The sequence below is a fragment of the Strigops habroptila genome, chromosome W, assembly GCF_004027225.2.
Source record: "Strigops habroptila isolate Jane chromosome W, bStrHab1.2.pri, whole genome shotgun sequence".
Taxonomy (NCBI): domain Eukaryota; kingdom Metazoa; phylum Chordata; class Aves; order Psittaciformes; family Psittacidae; genus Strigops; species Strigops habroptila.
The window spans coordinates 27,127,778-27,152,550 of record NC_044301.2 but is presented as its reverse complement, the minus strand read 5'-3'; the positions used below and the strand labels follow the sequence as shown (position 1 = coordinate 27,152,550).

The window sequence follows — 24,773 nt, the reverse complement described above, 5'->3', positions numbered from 1 at the left end:
CACAGTTGGCCAGCTGTAAATCAAATATTTGGGTTTCTTAAAGGTGTGTGGTCATGTCCGTGTCCCATTCTCCTCCCCTCCCCCCCCCCCCCCCCTTTTTTGTTCTCTCCAGGTAGGCCTGATATGTATATTTGTGTTTAAAAAATTCCTTACTGAATACTCTCTTCTGGTTTCTCAGGTGGCTTTTCTATGGCATGAATGAGTTGCTTTCTGAATGCTAGCTGATACCTTTTTTCTCTTTGGTAGATTCATAATGTTGTCTCCAGGCAGACAATATGAATGGATGCCCTGCTGTAAGTCACCAGCTCTTGTTTCTTCTTAGAGACTTCAAATTTGTTCAAGAGATCCCATGTCTCTTCTGTGCATCTGATACAATTATAACCTAGTCTTGTAGTCCTGGGGTTATAGTGGTAAGAATACAATGCACAGTTACTCTTCCATCTGTGAACATGGACTCTCTATGTGGAAAATGATTTCTGCTTGCTTTGCAAGTTAATGTATCTTCTGACTTTGCGCATGTAATGAAGAATCAAGATGACTGCTTGTTTCTGATCCCAGGGAATGAGAAGTCATGCTCCTACAGTTTGTAACTAATCAAAGTCCACTGAACAGTGACCAAAACTCAATGTAAATAAACCTCTGATGCCTGTAATTGATGCCTCCACCTTTCTTTCAGTGGCTTATGACTAAATAGCCAGGTATTGTTTCTTGTCTCAAGAGTATTTGGTTTTCTGTCAGTTGCATGTGTCTCTCTTCAGTCTGGTATTTTTTTGTGCCAGATACGGTGTGGGTGGTAGAGATGCCCTTTAGCAGGTGAAGTCCCTCACTTCTACATCCTTTGGCATCTGTCCACATGGTTTAACTGTCTGCCAGCCTCCTGAAATTAAACACAGAGGGCAAGGCACAAATAAAAACTGACAAATGTGATTTTGGCAGTAAACAAATTCAAGGATATCAAAGTGTGTGCCCATTAATTAGTAGCACTTCAGAGTTTCACAGCAAGGTAGAGTGCCTGATTATGTGGTCTTGTCCCTGGAAATGTGAGATCAGAGTCAGTCAACTCACTGGCTTCTCTTACCGCTGCTCACATCTCAGATGTTTCTTTATATCATGGATTGTTTCTCTTTGGACCCTTTTGAGGAGGACATGTGAGGCCATTACCCACTTGCGTTTCTTGTACCGCACAACCTGTGAGTAGGTTTTGTGCCAATATGAGTGCATGTTCTGATCTCCACGGGAAAGGAGACATACCAGTTTGATAGCTTAGTCTTTAAAGAGTCCATGTTTCATTTGGAGCTTGGCTGGAGTGCACAAAGTTCTGCCTGGGGATGGATGAGGAGTCAACTGAGAGCTTATGGGTCAGGATTAAAGGGAGAGCGAGGACAGGGGACATTACAGTGGGGGTCTGTTACAGGCCACCTGACCAGGAAGACTGAGAGGATGAGGCCCTCTATAGACAGATGGGTGTGGCCTTGCGTTCACAAGCATTTTTCTTCATGGGGGGCTTCAACCACCCCAATATCTGTTGGGGGGACAACACAACAGGGCACAAGTAATCCAGGAGGTTCCTGGAATGTGTTGATGATAATTTCCTTCTCCAAGCAATAGAGGAACCAACGAGGAGGGGAACTATGCTGGACCTTGCCCTCACCAACAGGAAGGGGCTCGTAGGGAATGTGAAGGTGGAGGGCAGCCTTGGCTGCAGTGACCATGAAATGGAGGAGTTTGAGATCCTTAGGATGGCACGGAGGGTGCCCAGCAAGCTCACTACCCTGGACTTCAGGAGAGCAGACTTTGTCCTCTTGAGGGATCTGCTTGGAGGAGCGCTATGGGAGAAAGCCATGGATGGAAGAGGAGTCCAAGAAAGTTGGATAATATTCAAGGATCACCTCCAAGCTCAGGAGTGATGCAGTCTGGCAGGAGGCCTGTGTGGATGAACAAGGAGCTCCTGAACAAACTCCAGCATAAAAAGGAGGCCTACAGAAGGTGGAAGCAAGCACAGGTAGCCTTGGGAGGAAGATAGAGAAATAGTCAGAGGAGCCAGGGATCAGGTTAGGAAAGCTAAAGCCCTGACAGAACTCAGTCTGGCCAAGGATATTAAGGGCAACAAGAAAAATTTCTATAGGTACAATGGGGATGAAAGGCAGACAAAGGAAAATGTGGGCCCCCTCTGGAAGTAAATAGGAGACCTGGTCACCCAGGACATGGAGAAGGCTGAGGTATTCAGTGACTTTTTTGCAGCAGTCTTCACCAGCAAGAGCTCCAGCCACACTACCCAAGTCACAAGGCAAGGGCAGGGATTGGGAAAAGGAAGAACTGCCTGCTGTAGAAGATCAGGTTTGAGATCATCTAAGGAGCCTGAAGGTGCACAAGTCCATGGGACCTGACAAGATGCATCCGTGTGTCCTGAGGGAACTGGTGGATGTAGTTGCCAAGCCATTATCCATCATATTTGAGAAGTCCTGGTAGTCCAGTGAAGTTCCTGCTGACTGGAGAAAATATAACCCCCATTTTTAAAAAGGAAGACCCAGGGAACAACAGACCAGTCAGTCTCACCTCGGTGCCCAGCAGGATCATGGAGCAGATCCTCCTGGAAACTATGCTAAGGACAATAAGGGGGTGATTGGTGACAGTCAACATGGCTTCACTAAGGGCAAATTGTGCCTGACAGATTTGGTGTCCTTCTCAATGGGGTCATGGCATTGGTGGATAAGGGAAGAGCAACTGGTGTCATATACCTGGACTTGTGTAATAAAAGCATGCTGTGGCTCAGGGTGGTACCCTTTGTTTTTGTTCCAATTGATTTGTATGATCAACTAAAAGGTAGGGCTGCTTGTTCCTCTGCTGTTCTGTGTGCAGCGGCAGCAGCAGAGGACATAAGAGTCTATGTGCTGCCTTGAAATGGCATTTCATAGGCTTGGTTTTTAATCTTGCTGTATAAAGTCAGTGCTTTCAGTTAAAGATGCATGGGAATGGCACTTATATTTAATGAATTGGTAACTTTTGTTTGGTGTTTTGTTTTGTTGTTTGTTTGTTTGTTTGTTCCCCCCCCCAACTGTTGCTGAAAGGCAGGTCAAAAAATGGAAATAGGCTTGGTGGAAGAGCCTGGCAAACCATTCTGCTCTCAGTATTGTATACGAGAGAAGGATGGATTTTGCATTTCAGACTCTGGTCCTCAGATACTTGATTCTTTGCCATAATCTTTACTTTTGGCAAATTGATTAATGAAGTTCCTTAGTGAAGTGGGGCAGTTTCTTGATTAACTTGATCATAAGCAGTTTGAAAAGGGGACAGCCACATAATAACTGTATGGGAGCCATTTGCTAAAATGACTTCTCTCCACTTCTGCAAGCCAAAAGAAAAATAAACATACAGCTAGTAACCTCATGGGATGTGAAAGGTAGGGTCAGATCGTAAAGATTCATGGCTATGACAACAGTAGTACTTAACCATGCCTGTCTGCCTTGATCCTCAAGTGATAGCACTGTCGCAAGCTGTACATCTCAATTGCTTTAAAAAAAAGTGTGTGTGTGTGTATTTCTCTGTCATGTCATCCAGCCTGTTTCCTTGTCAGAACAAGGTTGTCCTGCAGAGAGCATGATATTCTCCATTTCTCACAGATGAAGTGTGGTCCTTGGACTTTTGGCAGGCGCCCAAAGCAATCGTGGCTTGGTAAATCCTAGATGTCAAGTTATTTGGCAAGCTAATGGCTGACATGCATATGTTTTACTAGCAGGAAGAAACAAATGATGTGCAATGCTTAAAATCAAGGGACAAATATGCACAGTTCACTCTTTGGAGGTTGGGGGGAGGGTTACTGCATCCAGGAAAAGTTTTTGTGGCTGGTTTTCAGTTTCTGTATAATGAGTAGCTGGAGAAGTTCTTATTCCTGCTTGAGATAAAGGAAGAAAAAAACCATAACTGTATAGTTCAGCTATCAGGACTTTGTCAAGACTCTTAGAGGCCAGGCTGCTTTGAAGTTATTTGCAAATGTCCTTTAGAGAATCATAGAATAGTAAGGGTTGGAAAGGACCTTAAGATCATCTAGTTCCAACCCCCCTGCCATGGGCAGGGACACCTTGCCCTAAACCATGTCACCCAAGGCTCTGTCCAACCTAGCCTTGAACACTGCCAGGGATGGAGCATCCACAACCTCCCTGGGCAACCCATTCCAGTGCTTCACCACCCTCACAGTAAAGAACTTCTTCCTTATAGCTAATCTAAACTTCCCCTGTTTAAGTTTGAACCCATTCCCCCTTGTCCTACCACTACAGTCCCTAAGGAAGAGTCCCTCCCCAGCATCCTTATAGACCCCCTTCAGATACTGGAAGGCTGCTGTGAGGTCTCCATGCAGCCTTCTCTTCTCCAGGCTGAACAGCCTCAACTTTCTCAGCCTGTCTTCATACGGGAGGTGCTCCAGCCTTTTTATCATCCTCGTGGCCCTCCTCTGGCCTTGCTCCAACAGCTCCATGTCCTTTTTATGTTGAGGACACCAGAACTGTGCACAGTACTCCAACTGAGGTCTCACGAGAGCAGGGTAGAGGGGCAGGATCACCTCCTTTGACTTGCTGGTTGTGGGAGGTAAAGGCAACAGGATCTGCATGATGGGCTTGAGCAACACTCTGAATGCAAGCTATGAGGCCCTGATACCGAACAAGCCTTGGGCTGATGGGCCAGGATGTTGGGAAACAGGAAAAGCGTGACATGCCCGGGCATGTTGAGAAGGTACCGAATGAGGGAATAAAAGGGGCTTGATTGTAATAAAGTTTGTCTCAGTATCCTCACCGACCTGAGTCTGTGCATTCAATACGCCACAAATAGTGCTCAACGTGGGGCACGAAGACTAGCTGTCGATCCGGTGGCATAGCTCAGCCGAACTACGGGACTAAATGCTGAAAGGAAGCGTATCCAGAGCACTCAGTTACCTATTGCTGGACAAAGGTGAGTGGCTGAGAACTATGGGGACTGCTTTAACAAAAGATCAAAGAAGTGTTTTACAAGTCTTTACTAATATTCTTAAGAAGTATGGGAAGAAAGTAGATGAGGAAGAATCGAAACGTGTTCTTCTATGGGCATCAAAAGCTGACCCATTTATTAACTCCACTAATATTTATACCCCGGAGATTTGGGACAAAATTGGAGTTTGTGGGACCGTGCCATGAAAAATGATAAGGTTGCCACCGCTTTACTGACCCCTTGGCGAACTATTTTTGAAACTTTAAAAACTCGTGTTGGCTCGCAATCAACGGAAGTAGAAGCGGCACTTTTGGCTTCCCCTCCGCCCCCCTCTTTGGCGGACTCTGCTGTAAGACCAAAAACTCAGCCTGTTGCTGCTGCTCCTGCGGTTCTGCCTCCTGATAATTCCTATGATGACCCCGATGATCCATTTGACTCTGGACCGATCAATCCAGAACAAGAACCGGATTTATATCCCCCAGACCCTCATGATAAATGGGCAGCTGTAAAGGGAGAAGCGAGATGAGCGGGGGATGCAGATGTACTGTGTGCTTTCCCTGTGATGTATATGCCTGATCAAGATCCACGATGGGAAGGTCTCTCGTGTGCTCTTATTAAAGATATCAGACAAACAGTGACGAACCATGGACTTGGGGCTCCATATACAACCCATTTGATACAGTCTCTCTGTGATACTCATGTATTTACCCCAAATGATTTTAAAACGTTGTTTTGTTTGATAATGACGGACATGCAATACACTGTGTGGAAGAGGATGGATAGAAACTATTTGATCACTGCCAAAGAGAAGTAACTACTTGGCTGGAGAAGAAAGAGTTAAAGAAGCAGCAAAGTACACTGTGGTTAAGCAGAGCAACCCAGCTGGACAGGAGCTGGAGAACAGAAAGATAAGGAACTGGTTATTTTGGGACTGTTTGTGAAACAACAAAGAATGTTGAAAAAACAAAACTGTAAACCAGGAACTAAACATGATGTGATAAAATAGCTTGGTATAAGAGTTAGAGCAATATGCTAAAGATAGCTTTTGCTAGAATGGTATAAAAGCTAGAGCAATAGGCAATAAAGTGATTTGCTGCATGGAAAAAAAAAAGAAAAAAAAGGTAAAAACTGATAATGGACCTGGATATGCAGCCAAAACTACCTTAGCACTTTTCCAACAACAGATATCCCACACTCTCCCATGGGCCAATATGTACAAAACAAAAAAGGGGGAGTGGGGGATACACACCCTATGAATGTTCTTAATTTTTTGAATTTTGAATTCTGTTAAAATGGATGAATGTTTGTATTTTAATTATACAGGTCAGAATCAATCATTAATTCAAATTGTTAACTCTTCTTTGTCTGTCTATCGAAATGCTTCTATATGGTGTAATCTTACGTCTTTTACCATTTCTCACTCCTCTAATAATCCTATATCGCTTCCCTGAGGCGTCTTTCTAATCTGCAGAGATCGAGCATGGCCTGGTATCCCTTCTCACCTATGAGGAGGCCCTTGTAGTCTAGGCAGATTAACAATGTTAACCCCAAATATTTCTATGATACTGAATTATACTTGATTCCACCATCTCCGCAGGTTAAAAAGATCTGCTCATGCTTTTACTCCTGACTGCAAAGACATGGCTACATTCTGGAGTCCTGCAGAGATAATCTCAGCGTCCTTTTTTGCACCAGGAGTAGCCGCTGCACAAGCTCTTGCAACTCTAAACAAATTAGGATGTTGGCTTGCAAAGCAAACAAATGCCACATCTAATGCTCTTTCCAGTCTCCTTCTTGATACAGATTCCGTAAGACATGCAACCTTACAAAATTGGGCTGCCATAGATTTTCTTCTCCTTGCCCATGGTCATGGGTGTAAGGACTTTGAAGGTCTATGTTGCATGAACCTTTCAGACCACTCTGAATCAGTTCACAAAAGTATACAAACTCTTCAAGAACTTACAGGAAAACTTAAGGTTGAGGATGACTGGAACCTTTTTTTGGGTTTATTTTTTGGAATAAGAGCATGGGTAAAAAAATTGTATTAGGAGCTCTTGTTTTGTTAGTGTTTATTAGCTTGTTAATTTGTATTCCTTGTTTAATGAAACTTATGCAATCTCTTATTGATCAAGCCCTCAAACAGGTATTGATAGTAGATGTACAAAACAAAAAAGGGGGAGATGTGGGAGGTAAAGGCGACAGGATCTGCATGATGAGCTTGAGCAACACTCCGAATGCAAGATCTGAGACCCTGATACCGAACAAGCCTTGGGCTGATGGGCCAGGATGCTGGGAGACAGGAAAAGCGTGGCATGCCCGGGCATGTTGAGAAGGTACCGAATGAGGGAATAAAAGGGGCTTGATTGTAATAAACTTTGTCTCAGTATCCTCACCGACCTGAGTCCGTGCATTCAGTACGCCACAGCTGGTCCCGCTTCTTTTGATGCAGCCCAGGATATGGTTTCCTTTCTGGGCTGCAAGCGCACACTGCCGGCTCATGTTAAGCTTCTCATCAACCGACATCCCCAAGTCCTTCTCCGCAGGGCTGCTCTGAATCTCTTCTCCACCCAACCTGTAGCAGTGCCTGGGATTGCCCCGACCCAGGTGTAGGACCTTACACTTGTCTTGGTTAAACTTCATAAGGTTGGCATTGGTCCACCTCACAAGCGTGTCAAGGTCCCTCTGGATGGCATCCCTTCTGTCCAGCGTATCAACCAAACCACACAGCTTGGTGTCATCGGCAAACTTGCTGAGGGCGCACTCAATCCCACTGTCCATGTCACCGACAAAGATGTTGAACAGGACTGGTCCCGACACCGATCCCCGAGGGACACCACTTGTTACAGTTTTCCAACTGGACATCAAGCCGTTTACCACAACTTTTAGCGTGCGGCCATCGAGCCAGTTCTTTATCCACTGAGTGGTCCATCTATCAAATTGATGTCTCTCCAATTTAGAGTCAAGGATGTCGTGTGGGACAGTGTCGAACGCTTTGCACAAGTCCAGGTAGATGACGTCAACTGCTCTGCCCCTGTCCATCAGTTCCATAGCCCCATCAGAGAAGGCCACCAAATTGGTCAGGCAGGATTTCCCCTTAGTGAAGCCATGTTGGCTGTCACCAACCACCTCATTATTTTTCATGTGCCTTAACATGCTTTCCAGGAGAATCTGCCCCAAGATTTTGCCAGGCACAGAGATGAGACTGACTGGTCTTTAGTTCCCCGGGTCTTCCACCTTCCCCTTCTTGAAAATGGGGGTTATATTACCCTTCTTCCAGTCATCAGGAACTTCACCTGACTGCCATAATTTTTCAAATATGGTGGACAGTGGTTTAGCAACTTCATTCGCCAGCTCCTTCAGGACCCGCGGATGGATTTCATCAGGTCCTGTGGACTTGTGCACGTTCAGGTTCTTAAGATGGTCTCAAACCTGATCCTCTCCTACAGTGGGCCTAAGGTCTTCATTCTCCCAGTCCCTGCCTCTGCTTTCCAAGACTTGGGTGGTGTGGTCAGAGCAATTGCAAGTGAAGACTGAGGCAAGGAAGTCATTAAGAACCTCAGCCTTCTCCAAATCCATGGTAGCCAGTTCTCCCAATAATAAGTAGCAAAGGTACCAATTTGCTTGGAAGTAGGCCAATTTCTGTTTGTTTGTTTGTTTTCTTCAGATTTGTCATTGTATGCTGGTTTTGGCTGCACTTGTTTAAAAGCAGTGTCCTGGGTTCAGCTGTAGCAGTCATTTTTCTCCTTAGTGGCTGGTGCAGTGCTGTGTTTTCGACTTTAGTCTGAGAAAAGTGCTGATAACACACCAATGTTTTTAGTTGTTGCTAAAAGTAATGTTTACTCTGATCAAGGACTTTCTTAGTCTCATGCTCTGCCAGGGAGGAGGGGCATGGGAAGCCAGGAGGAAGCAGAGACAGGACACCTGACCCAAAGTAGCCAAAGGGGTATTCCATACCACAGCATGTCATGCCCAGGATATAAACTGGGTGGAGTTACCCAGAAGGCCCAGATCACTGCTCGGGTCGGGCTGGGTATCGGTCGGCGGGTGGTGAGCAATTGTATCCTCTCCCCTTGTTATTTCCCTTATCATTATTATTGGTGGTAGCAGTAGTGGTTTTGTATTATACCTTAGTTACTGGACTGTTCTTATCTCAACCCGTGGGAGTTGCATTCTTTCAATTCTCCTCCCCATCCCTCCGGGAGCGGGGGGGGAAGAAGTGGGGGAGTGAGCGAGCGGCTGTGTGGTTCTGAGTTACCAGCTGAGCTTAAACCATGACAAACAGTCAGATATTTTTTGCTTTTAGTTTCGTGTCTTTAAAACTCTTAAAATGTTATTCAAATTTTCTGCATTCTTAGCTGGGTGCCTGTCTTGTTTCTTAACATTTTTCCCTTTCTGGCTCTAGAAGTGTCTAACAACTGTTTGGTTTAATTTGGCTTCTGTTTGCTGGATTTACAGGGGAGATTTCTTGGCAATCAGTGGTGCATCTTGCAAGTGTCAGCTTCTGGTTTCCTGTCCTGCCCCAGCTGATGCAAGAGTCTTAGCATATGCAGGCAGTGCTTGCTTATTTTATTCTAGGGTGGCAGTGGTTGTTTTTTAAACTACCTGCAGTCTGCCAGGTTCCTTACCAAGAAGTTGCTGCTTAAAACTTTACAGCTGAAACTACAAAGCCCATCCCTTAATTGTATGAAATTTCTTGCCCTAAGAGCAGTTGCTGTTCTGGTTACGGTAATGCTGTGCAACTGGAGGAGGAAAGTGAAGAAACGACAAAGCAATTCAAGGGCTGATGATGGATTAGAGTGGGGTACAAGTAGATGAAAGCACTACAAGAAATATGTCCTGTTACTGCTTCTGAGAATATTTTAATTTGGAAACTTGTTATAGGAAAAAGATGTTGAGGTTTGAAGAACAAGAGAAGAAGTGTGAGGGTCTGATGCTTCAGCATTGTGTGTTTCCAAGTTCTTTACCTTTTCAGCCCAATTGGTTTAGAGTTTAGCTAAAGGAATTTTGCAAATTTGTAAGTTTTTATTCGCCTGGTATGAAACATGGATGTATGACAGTGGTGTCAGACTGGAGAATGTGAAGGGTTTTTAATTTCGGCCCTCATACCTGTTGAGATGCTCTTTGAAGTGTGAATCTCTTACAGGTGAAGCACAATTTTCCTTAGTCTCTGGACTTTCTGAGCTGTGGATGTGTTTTCATAATTAGCACTTCTGGTGCCAGCTTTAAGACCTGCAAATGACACTTGCAAGCCTTAATCTTAGGTCCTTCACCATTGATTTTTTTTTTTTTTTTTTTTAATTAGTTGAAGGAGGATAGGGGAGGGAATTGGGATTTTCTGCTGGAAGGAAATGCTGAGGAGGAAAAGAGGATATGCACTCATGGGGAAGGACAAGGGAGGATGAGAGAAGGAATTATGGGTCGTCATCCTACAGCACAGGTGTTAATTTTCAGGGACATGGTTAGGGCAGAGGGGCTGCTGTGTGCATCATGTTTTTACCAGCTGTCTCAGGCAGTGAACTGCATTATAAGGCTTGGGAGAGAAGTGAGGAGTGCCTCCCTCCTACTCAGCTGCACTTCAGCTGTTGCCTGACCCCACACCCATGTGCAAAATAAAGAACTAAACATGAAAATTCAGTCCCTGTAGGAACAGTCATCTTTGCAAGACTGCTGCCTGCAGAAGAAGATTAGTTGCAGGTTGAAGATGGTGCATAATTCTAGACACGGCACACAGTGATGAATGGATTTCAGCTTTCTCTGCAGAATGAGTTTAACATACCATACTTTATCAGGTTTTGATTTGACATATTCTGCTAGTTCAGTACACCAAGAATAATAGATAAGCTGCTAAATTTTCTTGGGGTTTTGATGCTTATTAAAGAAATGGATCTACAGTCTGTGAGAGTTCACCAAAACCAACTTGTATATAACTCCTCTCTGGGAACCTCTAGATTTCTCTCCTGTCCTTCTAGAAATGTCTGACAAAGGATTTCAGAACAATTTCCTTGAGGTGTATATTTTTAAAATTGCACTGAATTTTCTTGGGTTGTTTTCTTGTTGTTGTCTTCTTCATCTTCACTTCCGAAGGCTTTGAGACAATGTTCTTTGGTTATAGAAGGAACAAACTTAAGGGGTGAGAGGGGAGGATGGAATTTAATTATAATCCTGGGCTGTGATTCTATATCACTTTTCTTAGAGCCAAGTCAGCTTCAGATCCTCCATTTCCTTGTTTCACTCATGTTCCCTCTGTTATACCTATTTGACTGTTAGTGCAGCCGTGCTCTGAACATCTGTGAAATGATCCAGCACAAGAACCTCCCAAATGAAAGTGGGCTTTGGCAAGTGATGTAAACCTTTGTTTTGGTTTAGGTTGTAATGGTCATGTATGTTCGAACTGACATAGCTATGGGTATAATGATGTCTGAAGAGTTGTAAGGCTTTATACCTGAGTTTTCTGCTGGGGGGGGAACAGCGACATAGAGCTCCAACTTCTAGTCTTTTTGCAGGATGAGATATGTAGCTAGATATCTTTTTTAGATGTTTGCACTGGCAGTACTATATTTAGTTACTATTCTCTGTGTATCACCAGAAAATAAACTCCAGTTATATACATTTATAAAGTGTTTGTCAAAGCCAAAACTCCATGGAGGCACAAGACTTGTGCTAAGCCCCCTGGGGCTTACTGCCTGTTTTGAGGTGGGTCTCTTTTGCTGTCGTACAGGGAAACTGGAAAACAATATTGTTTTGTCACAGTATTGAACAGGGAAAAGTTTTAGATTTGAAGGTTTTGTTAAATGGGAAACCTCTCATGACGAATTTATCTTCTCTGTTCCAGTGCTATGAAAACCAAATGGGATGATTAAAATAAAACCCACTGTAATTAAGTTAGTTTAGTTGTTTTAAGAAAGAATTTATGCATTTTTCAGCCATACTTGCAGCATTTGTGGATTCCAACTTAAAGAATGTCAGTTCAAAATAGGGAGGACATTTGACCATTTTGCTTTTCTTATCTGTTTGATCATGTCTTACATCTCCTGCTTTTTTTCCCCAGTTATTTGTAGTAGATGTCCAGACTGGTCAAATTACCAAGATTCCTATTCTGAAAGATCGTGAAGCCAGCATGGTGAACCAGCAGGGATGTGGTATTCATGCCATTGAGCTCAACCCCTCGAGGACCCTTCTGGCCACTGGTGGAGACAACCCCAACAGTCTTGCAGTTTATCATCTGCCTACACTCAATCCTGTCTGTGTGGGAGATGTAAGTGGGAGTATTTGGGGAAAGTTTATTCTGTCACAAGAATTACTGCTTTGAAGTGCCTAATGTCAGAGTCAAGGTTTAGATTTGGGAGTCTTGTAGTGGAGAGTGAATTTCTGAAAGCTTGAAAACATTCCTGATTAAGTTGGGTTTTTTTGACAAGATATCTTAAATATGAGTACATAAACATGAGAGATGATTCTCAGGGTTCTGAATCAGATTTCTTCTTCCTCGCCTTCATTCAGGTCTACTTCAGATTACTTTTAAGCATTGAAAATGTAATAGAATCTTAACTGTTAAAGTCTAACTGTGGTGATGACCTCTGAAACCACTTTTAGTGAAAAAACTCTTTTGAGAAACTGAAGAGATGATATAAATTGTTCAAATTTTCCCTTTCTCCAATGCAGCTTATGTATTATTCCAGAGGTGGAACTTGGCTTTGAGGATTAGTTCTAACCCAGTGGCTTATGGCAGTTTGATTAGACTCTGGTGCTACTTATATTTCTGAAGCATCATGAGGCCTTTTTAAAAAATCCAGTTCTCCTGGGTTCAGCTGTAGCAGTTATTTTTCTCCTTCTTAGTAGCTGGTGCAGTGCTGTGTTTTCGACTTTAGTCTGAGAACAACACTGATAACACCCCAATGTTTTAGTTGTTGCTAAGTAATGATTACCCCAATCAAGGACTTTTCAGTCTCATGCTCTGCCAGGGAGGGACACAAGAAGCCAAGAGGAAGCAGAGACAGGACACCTGACCGAAAGTAGCCAAAGGGGTATTCCATACCACAGCACGTCACGCCCCGTATATAAACTGGGGGGAGTTACCTGGAAGGCCTGGATTGCTGCTCGGTTTGGGCTGGGTATCGGTCGGTGGGTGGTGAGCAATTGTATTGCGCATCACTTGTGTTTATTGTTGGGTTTTTTTCCTTTCCCCGTTTAGTTTTATATTCTCTCCCTTTGTTATTTCCCTTATCATTATTATTATTGGTGGTAGTAGTAGTTTTGTATGATACCTTAGTTACTGGACTGTTCTTATCTCAGCCTGTGGGATTTACATTCTTTTGATTCTTCTCCCTATCCCTCCGGGAGCGGCGGGGGAAAGAAGTGGGGGAGTGAGTGAGCAGCTGCGTGGTTCTGAGTTACCGGCTGGGCTTAAACCACAACACCAGTCTTAAAAAGAAAAGACTGAAATGAGTATAGTGGTGTCCTGTAAGCATTCCTCTTATTTCTCACTTTTAATTCAGGACTTTGCAGATATTGACGGATGTTAACTACAACAGCAGAGGTCAGGTCAGAGTTTCTGCTGTAGCAGATAACCAGCTGCAGAAAGGCTTGACTGAAGATTTGTATGACTTGTTGTTTGTTTGTGTGCTGCTGCAACTCTTCAGCTTTTCAAACAGAACTAGAGCCTTATGGTCTTTTTTTCTCCACAGGTTTCTCACCTGCTAAGATTCTTGAATTAATAGTCTTGAAAAATCAATCTCTAGGTCATATATTGTAAGCATAATGTTTTGGCTATTTTATAGTAAGGATGTGAATTTGAGGAAATAAAAAAATATAAGTATGTAGCTACTTTTTTTTTTTTTTTTTTTTTAGGATGGACATAAGGACTGGATATTTTCAATTGCATGGATCAGTGATACCATGGCTGTTTCTGGTAAAGTAATTCCCCCCCCCCCCCCGAATTTTATAATGATGTACAGCACTTGATAGGTCTTAGGGAAGCACCTTTATCAAGGCATTTGAAAACACTCGGAACTACTTTACCTATTTAAACCATTCTTGGCCTTAGTACAATGCTTTGCTTTGTTTTATTTGTAAGGCCCTGGTGTACATTTGATTTTAGGTTTTTTTTCTTCCTAGTATTAGAGAGAATACTACTGTCCTTACAGTAGATGTTGCCATGAAAAGGTGTCTAAATGCAGTGAGTTAAAGGGAAGGATTCCACACAAGAATAATAATTTCTAGAGGGGTGTTTGTTATCATTTAATAAATTCAGAATACAACAGAGCAGTATCAGTTTTCTGAAATCCTATGAAAGTGATTAATGAAAACTCTGTTTTATCAAGCTATCAGTAAAGTCGTGTGTGTATATATATGCACGCATATTATGGTAGTTAATACAGAAGGGTGTAATAAAAAAGGTCAGTTACCGACTTTTTAGTAACTAGTTTGATAATGAGTGTAACTTCATAAAGTATTACTTAAGTAAAGGCAGCAATGCTAATATGCTGTTGTATTAATGTAGTAGTTTACTGTCCGTCTGTGCTGATGGGGTGTAGTATTCCATACAGGGAGGTATCAAACTGCAGGTGACAGAAAATCATAGCGGTCTCATATAAAAATCAAATACTTGAATTGTTAGTTCAGTTGTTGGGTTTTTTTCTTTTTTTTTTTTTTTTTTTTCCAAAACCAAAAAGCTAATCCTGGAGTTTGATTTTGAATTTAGTATAAAAGTTGATCCTTGCAACTCTCCAACCCAAATATCTGCATTAAAAAAAAATTGTCACATTGTGGAGGGAAGAAATTTAGGTACATGCCAAATCTGTCCAAGCCTAGATGGAAGTGAGTTGCCTTAGGACCTTGGGTTAAGTCTGTGTTGATCTATGAACCAAAGACATTCAGCTTTCTTCATCCAGTATTGTTGCTCTTATTGATTCATATTTTGGATTAATATCTTCAAATTCAGTAGAAAAATAGTGAGTTCTTGCTTGTTTGGCCTCAGTTCCTGTCTTACATTCTTTAAATAAGAGGTTGCATGGGTTGGAAAAAAAAAAAAAACAACAACCAAAACCCCAAACAACTTCTTTAAAAATAGATTTGATACAAATTGGTGCAAATCATGGTTTGAAATGGCTGTTTCTGTTCAGTTCACAAATGTGTGTGTGCATATTCATAAGCATACTGGCAAAAATCAAATGATCCAAAATTGGTGTAAACCCAACTGAGTTTTCTTGGAGGTTTTTGTATTGGCTTAATGGATTCTGTCAATCTCAGCCTTGGTAAGCCAGGCTGAACATATAGGCTATTCAGTCACTTCTGAATTTATTCTACATGTGAATCTCTAATGGCGATTGTTGTATAGGATTGTGTTTTTTGATGCATCATTTTGAAAACAGATGAGGTGATCTAGTTGCTTGGAAACCATGTAGACAAACCAGTTGACAATGAGTTCACAATGTTATGAAAAATCATGGTTTTGTTAATAATAATTAATGTATAGGCACCAACAGTGTGTTCAATTAGATTAAATTAATAGTAATAGTATCCTTTCTTTCAGATGCTATTGTTTATTGCAGTTAATTTTTTAAAAAGGGGAGTTATGTATATGTGAAATGCTGTTATGGACTATTTATTCAGGTTCCCGGGATGGTTCGATGGGTCTCTGGGAAGTCACAGAGGATGTGTTATCCAAAAGCGATGCCAGACATAATCTCTCTCAAGTTCCTGTCTATGCCCACATAACACACAGGGCTCTGAAGGATATCCCAAAGGAGAACACCAATCCCGACAACTGCAAAGTCCGAGCATTGGCTTTCAACAATAAGAACAACGTCAGTAAGATAAGCAAGACAGTTGAGAAATCCTAAAACTGTCTGTATATATTAGAAAAAGAAAAAAGTAATTAAATCAAATATACCAGAGAAGCAACCTATTTTTTTTCCCCTGATCCTCTTTCTCATGAGATGGTTGTCTTTATCTGCTATGTCTGCTTCTGCCCCAAGTGTTTGGAGAAGTTCAGTAGAAAAAAAAAAAAAAAATCCTGTTTTCAGAAGGAACAGTTTACCTGTGGGTTTGAATTTAGACTTGTACCCTAAGAGGGGGAGACAGGAAATGTTTACAAGAAGCAGATGAAGCACCAAAACACCTCTCGCAGCTTGAATCCCGCTCTTGAGTGCTCTTGCTGCTTTCCTTCACCTTTTGTGAAGACCAGCTAACATTCAGTCAGTTGCTGTTTTGATGGCTGAATTGTTACTGGATTGCTCAGCAAGTGAGGTGACTGACACACAGGGTAGGCACCAGTGCTTTACTTTGATGTTATTTTGTTGGTGTTTGACAAACAGTAAATGTTAACCTCCCCCATGCTGATCTCTTGTTATTACTAGAGATGAATTGTACTGGGGCAAGTGGCAGTAGCGATTCATTCCCCACTACTTTTCTTTCTGCCCTCAAAGAATAGAGGAGGTCTGAAGCAAAGGTGGATGTGCTATCAGAAGCATGGTGCTCCTCCCGCAGGCTTTATTTCTCACTGTAGTTGTTAATTGATCTGCTGTGATGGAGACAATGTAGCTTTTTCAGTAGAGTAGTACCTGGAAATAAATGTTTACTTCAGGGTCAGAATCAGTGTGGGAGCTGCTGTAGAGAATTGCCAAGCCCAGTTTGTACTGTCTAATAATTTATTATTTGATTGTCTAATAAGATCTATACTTTTGAAAGTTATTTTTGGTTATTTACTGTTTCATTAATTCTTATTCTACCTGGCACATTTGTGCTATATTGTGTTCTATCAAGATCAATATAAAATGAAAAATTATCTTAAGCATGTACAGGATTACAGATGAGTTCAATCTGGAGTATGCAGCATGCCTAGTAGAGAGTGTGAGTTTGTAAGGACATAAGAACATCTATAATATAGAAACTAACTAACTTTTTTTTTTTTTTTTTTTAAATAGGACCTGGGAGCTGTGTCCCTAGATGGGTATTTTCATCTTTGGAAAGCAGAGCACACACTATCAAAGGTGCTTTTCTGTTTGTTGGTGTTAAATTTCAAAAATTGCCTAGCAGTTAAGGCTGTTCACTGTTCATCTCCTTTAAATGCTCGAAGAAAGAGCAGCAGCATTTGTAAAACACTGAAAAGCTTCATGTAAAATGAAATGTCATAAAAATTAGAACTTGAGGAGAGAAACTTCCCACTCGCCTTATTTTGGAGGGTGGGAGGTGTTCTTAACTTTCTGCCAGTTCTGAGTGAGCTGAAGTGAACAGTTCCATAGAGTATAATGGATATCAGTGTTTATAAAGGAAGCTGCACTTAAATAAGTGTAGTTGCAGATCAAACCCAGACATACCTATGCTAGTATATGAGGTAAGCTTTTTCAGCTGAGAGCTGCTGAAGAAATAACAGCAGCTTAAAAAGTTGTAAAATAATTTACCAAAATGTCCATTGTTCTTTGCATACTACTTGGCTTCAGCCTTTATCGTCTCAATTAGGTTCAGATAAGGCATCCAGTCTCCTTCAGTTGTTTGTTTGGGTTTTTTTTGTTTGTTTTGTTTGGTTGGTTGGTTGATTTTTGTTGTTGTTGTTATTTGGGGGGATTGTTTTGTTTGGTTTTGGTTTTGTTTTTTCTTTGGGTCAGGTTGTTGCTTTTCTCATAAAGTTCTGTTGTTGTGATGAACTTATTTTTTACCTGCCTTTTGGGTTTTTTCACTGCAACTTTTGAACATAGCTTACAGAATTGTTCTATTAATGTTTTTCTCTTTTCTCATAATGTGTTGATTTGTCTATCCTCTGTTTCCAGTTACTTTCCATGAAGTTGCCATACTGCAGGGAGAACGTGTGTTTGGCTTATGGTCAGGAGTGGTCAGTGTATGCAGTAGGATCACAGGCACATGTATCCTTTCTGGATCCCAGGCAGCCTTCTCACAACATTAAATCCGTCTGTCCCAAAGAACGAGGCAGTGGTAAGAAACCTGCCAAAGCGTGCTTCAAATGGTTTGCTTGCAGAAGTAGCTATTAAGACTGCAGTAATATAAGCTTTTAATAAATAGGAAGGGGTTTTCATGTGATAGACTAAATAATTAATTGTGTATATAGGTTTTGCTTTTATGAAAGTATTCCTTGAGCAACCAACAAACCAAACTTAAAAGCAACTCTGAAATCTAATGATAGGCAACATTAGTGCTTTTATGATCAATTAAATTGTACGCCATCCAAATATTACTGAACTTTTAAAAGTGTGCATTTTACTTCTACTTGGTTTTTACTGCATTTTATTCTATTTTACTTCATCTCAAAGCAAATCCAGTCTTTGTACCACTATTAATGCTGTCTATTGTATTTTTCTCTGGGAACAGGGAAAAAGCATGTTTTCTGCTCTGTGCTATCATATTGGGAGTCTGTGCTGTGAGTGAATGCTTGCTTTGTAATTTTAAAGCCGTGAATGAGACTCTTAATTTTCAATGTGTATTTATTTGTTTTAAAAAAGCTCACTCTTCTTTTAAAAAAAAAAAAGTTTGCAGATTAGATTTGAATGCTGTTTTCCTTTTCTGATGTGGATGCAATATGTCCAATTGAACCTTACACCATGGCCAAGTGTGAGGGTTTGCAGGGTGCGTGGTCCCATAAGCTTCTTCCCATACCCTTTATTTTCAAGCATGATAAGGCACTGTACTGTGATGCCCATTTTAAACCATATTAATCCCAGACTTAATAAATTGCAGTCCTTTTTTAGCTTGGCTCTAGACATCCATCTCTTCATTGGGCAAGTTATCAAAAGAGAATGCCTGTAGGCAAGGATTAGGAAAGTTTTATTTATGTGGTTACTGGAGTTTGAACAGTGCTGTCTAGATAAATGTCAGGGTCTGCTTCTTTCAGATACAGTAGAAGTTTCTATAATATGAGGAGAGGTGCTTCACCAGCTCACGTTTGTCACTTGAACATCTTACCAGCAAGAGCCCTTGTCCTGACCTGCTGTCAGTGAGGGCTCTGTGGAGGTCCTGACACTGTCACCCTTCATAGAATCATAGGGAAGAAATACCGAGACACTGAAGTGTGGTGCCCAGTGGTGGCTGGTGGCTGAAAGCTGCTGCCTTGAGTGTGTGATCGTCTGTGCTGGGGGGGGATGATCTGTGTGTAGGTAGTATTGCTGGGGCATCTCCAGTTCATGTCTAGATAAAGCCTTCATTCAGTGCTCTTCTCTGTTCTGCATAGTAGGTGGATTTTGATTTTTATTTTTTGGCATGGTGGTGGAGGCACTTAAGTAATATTAATTCCCAAGATACTGAGTGTTTCAACTTTCGAGTGATCTCACTGGGACTTGGAGCAGTGCAGCACCTCTAGAAAGTAGGCTGTTAATTGATTTGTGGACTAAAATCTGGGTTAACTTTTAAGTGCTTTGAAGCATTACCTGAATGTGCTTTCCGCTTCCAAATGCGCCCGCTGAATGTGGCAAGTCCACGTTAACTTCAGATTATTAATATACAAAAGCAGATCAGAGAAAGGTTGTCACTTAGTAAGACTGAAACTGGGGCTGGTTTTTACCTGGTGTAACCCTGTCTGGTCTACATGAGAAGGTAGCTAATGCTTTCTAGCACATCTTGTAAGTGTTGCTTTTCTTAGCAGCCGTATAGGGAAGTGCAGGCCATGGACTCTAGTTCTTGATCTGCGAGAGCAACTGCTTTCTGCTTGACTGGCATGCAGTGCAATGTTGTGTGCCCTTGATTTCATATCCTGAAGGCAGCAATGTTAACTTAGTGGACAGAACTTGTGCAGCACGGACTCTGCATCTACTCTTTGTGTAGGACATGCTACTACATCTTCATGTCCTTCTGGGATATGTAGAGCCTCCTTGCCTCTCAGGAGTAAGGCTTGATTTGCTGACCCAAGTAGTTCAGGTCCACAGGTGGTAGAGTGCTGGGAATGTAGGAGAGCTTACTGTGATCAGTAGCTGGCATGTGGATGTAGCTGGCATAAGTTGTTCTTTTCCCCTCCTGTTTGAATGCTTCTTAAGGCTGTAATTCAGTGGTATTTTAAAGAGGTCTTAAAAAGCCCTAGGGTTTATAACCTGGTGTCATGTTGTGCAGGAAGGAAAAGCATAGATGTGGTGGGGTTTAATCTGTGTAGAAGAGTTGTTTGGGGTAGAGTGCTTACACAGAACAAACCTTTTGCATAATAGAGATGAGATGACAGGATATCTTGCAAATTGCAAACTCCTACATGCAGAATCTCCCCAAGACTATTTTCAATGGCTCCTCATTTAGCTGAGGCTTCAGATTTAGATTTTGCGAAAACAAAATGTACTCCTTTTACTCAATCTAATGGCATAACTGAATTGTCCTAGAATGTTTTGTTTGGACTGGAAACATAGCTTCCCATGTGCTGGTGTAACATGGTGGTGCTTTGGTTGTAGGATCCGTAGTCTGTTTTCGTTACTGAGTGAAGTGCTAAAAGTTTGAATGATTTTGCCAAGGTGAGTAACTCCGGAGAGGACGCCTTCAACACTGGAGCATGGGAAAACACAGTGTCCAGGAGCCTCAATTCTGAGCAGCAAGAGCCACCGAGGGAGCCTCAAATCCTCGACAGGACTTGCCGAGGAGCTGGCAGCTCAGCTGATGCAAGCAGTACCCACAAAGAACTGATGAGAGGGGAGGCTGCAGCGCAGACCTCGGAGTGTAGAAAGTGCCTCGACTTGTCTCTTGAGGCAAGGGTGCATAATGGACAGGGCTGCACTCAGTGCGCCCTGGTGGAGACCCTCCTGCAGTAGCTGGCTAAGCTGATGGAGACTGTCAGTGGGCTAAGAGATATCAGGGAAGCTGAGAGGGAGCTGGACTGGTTGCTCCAGGCCCAAACTGTGCAGGGGCCACAAGCGTCCACTCTAGCGCATACAGAAAAGGAGGAGGGCATTAATCCAGGAAGCTGGGAGCTAGTAACAAAAAAACCAAAAACAAACAAAACAAAACAAAACAAAAAAAAACCAAAAACAAAAAAACAACGAAAGGAGGAAGAGGACAATTAACAGCAAGGGGCTTCCTCCTAAATCCGACATCCCCACCCAGAACCACTTCCCAGTTCTGCAGGGGGCTAAAGAGGAAACACCCACTGCACCAAATGAAGAACCGGATGATGCACCAGTAAAGAGGATCACTACGAGCGCCTCCAGGAAAAAGCAGTGGGTCATAGTAGTAGGTGACTACTTTGAAAGGCACAGAGGCACCCATCTGTGGGCCTGACCCAGTCTTGAGGGAGGTGTGTTGCCTGCCAGAGGCTTGGATCAGGGATGTTGCTGAGAGGCTGCCTGGTCTAGCAAGTCCTGCCAACTATTACCCCCTTCTAGTGGTCCATGTGGGTGCTAGCGATATAGATAGCAGTAGCCTGGAGAACATTAAGAAGGACTACAGAGCCCTGGGAGAGGTGGTTAGGGGCTCTGGAGCTCAGATAGTTTTTTCATCAATCCTCCGGGTTAAAGGGGAGGACCTTAAAAAGGCCAGGTGGACTTGGCAGGTTAATAAATGGTTAGAATGGTGGTGCCATAGTCAGGGGTTTGGTTATTTAGAACACGGGACTCAATTTGGGAGACCAGGTTTATTGGAGGCTGGTGGAGCCAGTTTACAACGAAGGGGAAGAGCTGCTTTGGTAGGAGACTTGCCAGGCTGGTCAAGAAAGCTTTAAACTAGATGTGTTGGGGGAGGGGGGCATTGATCCATCCCAACACTCCCAGTCAGTTGCCAGCACCTGTAATAAATGCTTGGAGCAATGCAGAGATATTTCAGCTGCTCCAGCCATTGAGTCAGCTTCATTTGGAGCTTGACTCAGATGCCTCTATACAAACGCCCGTAGTATGGTGAATAAACAAGAGGAATTAGAGATGTGTGCATGGCTACAGGGATATGACATCGTTGGCATCACAGAAACATGGTGGGATGGCTCCTATGACTGGAATGTTGGAATGGAAGGTTATAGGCTGTTTAGAAAAGACAGGCCAGGCAGATGGGGGGGGAGTAGCTATTTATGTCAGTGATAAGCTGCAAAGTATGGAACTCTATCTGGGGACAGGTAATCAGTGAACAGAGAGCTTGTGGGTCAGGGTCAGAGGGAGAACAGCGATGGGGGACATTACTCTGGGGATCTGTTACAGGCCGCCCGATCTAGAGGACTCTGTGGATGAATCTCTCCATAGACAGATAGGAGGAGCCTCACACTCGCAGGCCCTTGTCTTCATGGGGGACTTCAACCATCCTGACATCTGTTGGAGGGACAGTATGGCCTGGCACAAGCAATCCAGGAGGTTCCTCAATTGTGTAGAAGACAACTTCCTCTTGCAAGTAATACAGGAGCCGACAAGGAGAGGTGCCATGCTTGACCTCGTACTCACCAAATGGAGGGGTTGGTTGGGAATGTGACGCTCCAGGGAAGCCTTGGCTGTAGCGATCACGAGATTGTCGAGTTCGAGATCCTCAAGGCAGTGAGAAAGGCACGCAGCAAGCTCACTGCCCTGGACTTCAAGAGAGCAGACTTTGGCCTCTTCAGGAAACTGCTTAGTAAGGTTCCATGGGATAAAGCCCTAGAGGGCAGGGGTGCCCAAGTCTGCTCCACTTGCTCCAAGCTCAGGAGTGTTGTGTCCCGACTAGAAGGAAATGCAGCAGGAAGGTCAGGAGACCTCCATGGATGGATAAGGAGTTGCTGAGGAAACTTAGAGGGGAAAAAGAAGCTTATAAGAGGTGGAAGTGAGGACAGGCGGCCTGGGAAGAATACAGGGACATTGTCCGGGAAGCTAGGGACCAGGTCAGGAAAGCTAAGGCCCAGTAAAAATTAAATCTGGCAAGGTATGTGAAAGATAACAGGAAGGGCTTCTATAGGTATGTAGCAAATAAAAGACAGACTAAGGACAACATGGGCCTTTGTCTCAGTCTTCACCGGCAACTGCTCTGACCACGCCGCCCAAGTCTTGGAAGGCAGATGCAGGGACTGGGAGAATGAAGACCTTAGGCCCACTGTAGGAGAGGATCAGGTTTGAGACCATCTTAAGAACCTGAACGTGCACAAGTCCATGGGACCTGATGAAATCCATCCGTGGGTCCTGAAGGAGCTGGTGAATGAAGTTGCTAAGGCACTGTCCATCATATTTGAAAAATCATGGCAGTCAGGTGAAGTTCCTGATGACTGGAAGAAGGGAAATATAACCCCCATTTTCAAGAAGGGGAAAATAGAAGACCCGGGGAACTACAGACCAGTCAGTCTCACCTCTGTGCCTGGCAAAATCTTGGAGCAGATTCTCCTGGAAAGCATGCTAAGGCACATGAAAAACAATGAGGTGGTTGGTGACAGCCAACGTGGCTTCATTAAGGGCAAATCATAGAATAGTTAGGGTTTGAAAGGACCTTAAGATCATATATTTCCAACCCCCTTGAACACTGCCAGGAACAGAGCATTTATCACTTCCTTGGGTAACCCATTCCAGTGCCTCACCACCCTCACAGTAAAGAACTTCTTCCTTATATCCAACCTAAACTTCCCTTGTTTAATTTTGAACCCATTACCCCTTATCCTATCACCACAGTCCCTAATGAAGAGTCTCTCTCCAGCATCCTCACAGTCACTTATCACAGCTTGGCAGGTAGCTAGATAGTGTGAGCTCATGGAAAAAACATTGTGATGTTCTTTCCTCTGTCTGCTCCCATGTACTCGCTCATGTTGTGTTCACTTAGAGGCTTGTGGCACACACATCTTGATCGTAAATGGCTTATGATCTTAGCTTATCTGGCAGAGGCGGGGCCTGCTGAGAATGAAGCTTCATACTATGCACCATCCGTGTAGCTGATGGCCTCAGAGGAGAAGGGAAGTAGTATAGATAACTGAAGCTGCTGTTTTAATAGTATCAATGGGATTTATCTGCATCGCTCCATAGCAGTGTGGAAACTTATGTGTTGTGTAGGTGGTGCCTCTTAAAGAAAATATTAGGCATCAAGCAGCAGCACTGCAGAGTCAAAGCATCCATCTTCCTTACCAAGTTGTATGTCCCTTCTCCATTTGACAGGTATTCGATCGGTGAGCTTCTATGAGCACATCATCACAGTGGGAACAGGGCAAGGTTCCTTGTTGTTCTATGATATCAGAGCCCAGAGGTTCCTGGATGAAAAGCCCCCACGTGCCTGCTATGGACAGAAGCAGAAATTAGGAGGAAGTGAAATTTTGAAGTTGACTACTGGGAAAGGCTGGCTGGTGAGTAGCTTGTAGCTGTAGGAGACCGTTTACACAGGAATGTTCATGCTACAGGGCTCGAGAAACGGTTCTTTTAGTAGTAATGGCAGCTAATCTATGAAATGTGTCCCAGTAAAACAGTGATCATAACCAATAACTGTGATCATGAAAAGCAAAAAGTGCTGCAGAATTGCTTTTTAAAAAACTTTATGAAAGGGTTTTTGAATGGTTGGTTGATTGAGCGTAAGGCATACTCTTTTTCTTATACACTGATTAATAAATCATAGAATCATAGAATAGTTAGGGTTGGAAAGGACCCTAAGATCATCCACTTCCAACCCCCCTGCCATGGGCAGGAACACCACACACTAAACCATATCACCCAAGACTCCATCCAACCTAGCCTTGAACTCTGCCAGGGACGGAGCATTCACAACTTCCTTGGGCAACCCATTCCAGTGCCTCACCACCCTCAGAGTAAAGAACTTCTTCCTTATATCTAACCTAAACTTCCCCTGTTTAAGTTTGAACCCATTCCCCCTTGTCCTATCACCACAGTCCCTAATGAAGAGTCCCTCTCCAGCATCCTTGTAGGCCCCCTTCAGATACTGGAAGGCTGCTAGGAGGTCTCCACGCAGCCTTCTCTTCTCCAGGC

General features: G+C 43.0%; 1 protein-coding gene across 1 annotated transcript in view; it reads left to right on the top strand.

Moving 5' to 3' along the window:
* Nucleotides 1-24,773, top strand: part of LOC115619175 (DDB1- and CUL4-associated factor 12-like) — a 33,172-nt gene that overhangs the window by 4,921 nt on the left and 3,478 nt on the right. Inside the window, exons 3-8 of the mRNA XM_030511222.1 lie at nucleotides 12,005-12,211; nucleotides 13,801-13,861; nucleotides 15,565-15,758; nucleotides 16,878-16,943; nucleotides 17,721-17,883; nucleotides 23,955-24,139. Coding sequence (XP_030367082.1) covers nucleotides 12,005-12,211; nucleotides 13,801-13,861; nucleotides 15,565-15,758; nucleotides 16,878-16,943; nucleotides 17,721-17,883; nucleotides 23,955-24,139 — 876 coding nt within the window. The remainder of the gene's footprint in view (nucleotides 1-12,004; nucleotides 12,212-13,800; nucleotides 13,862-15,564; nucleotides 15,759-16,877; nucleotides 16,944-17,720; nucleotides 17,884-23,954; nucleotides 24,140-24,773) is intronic.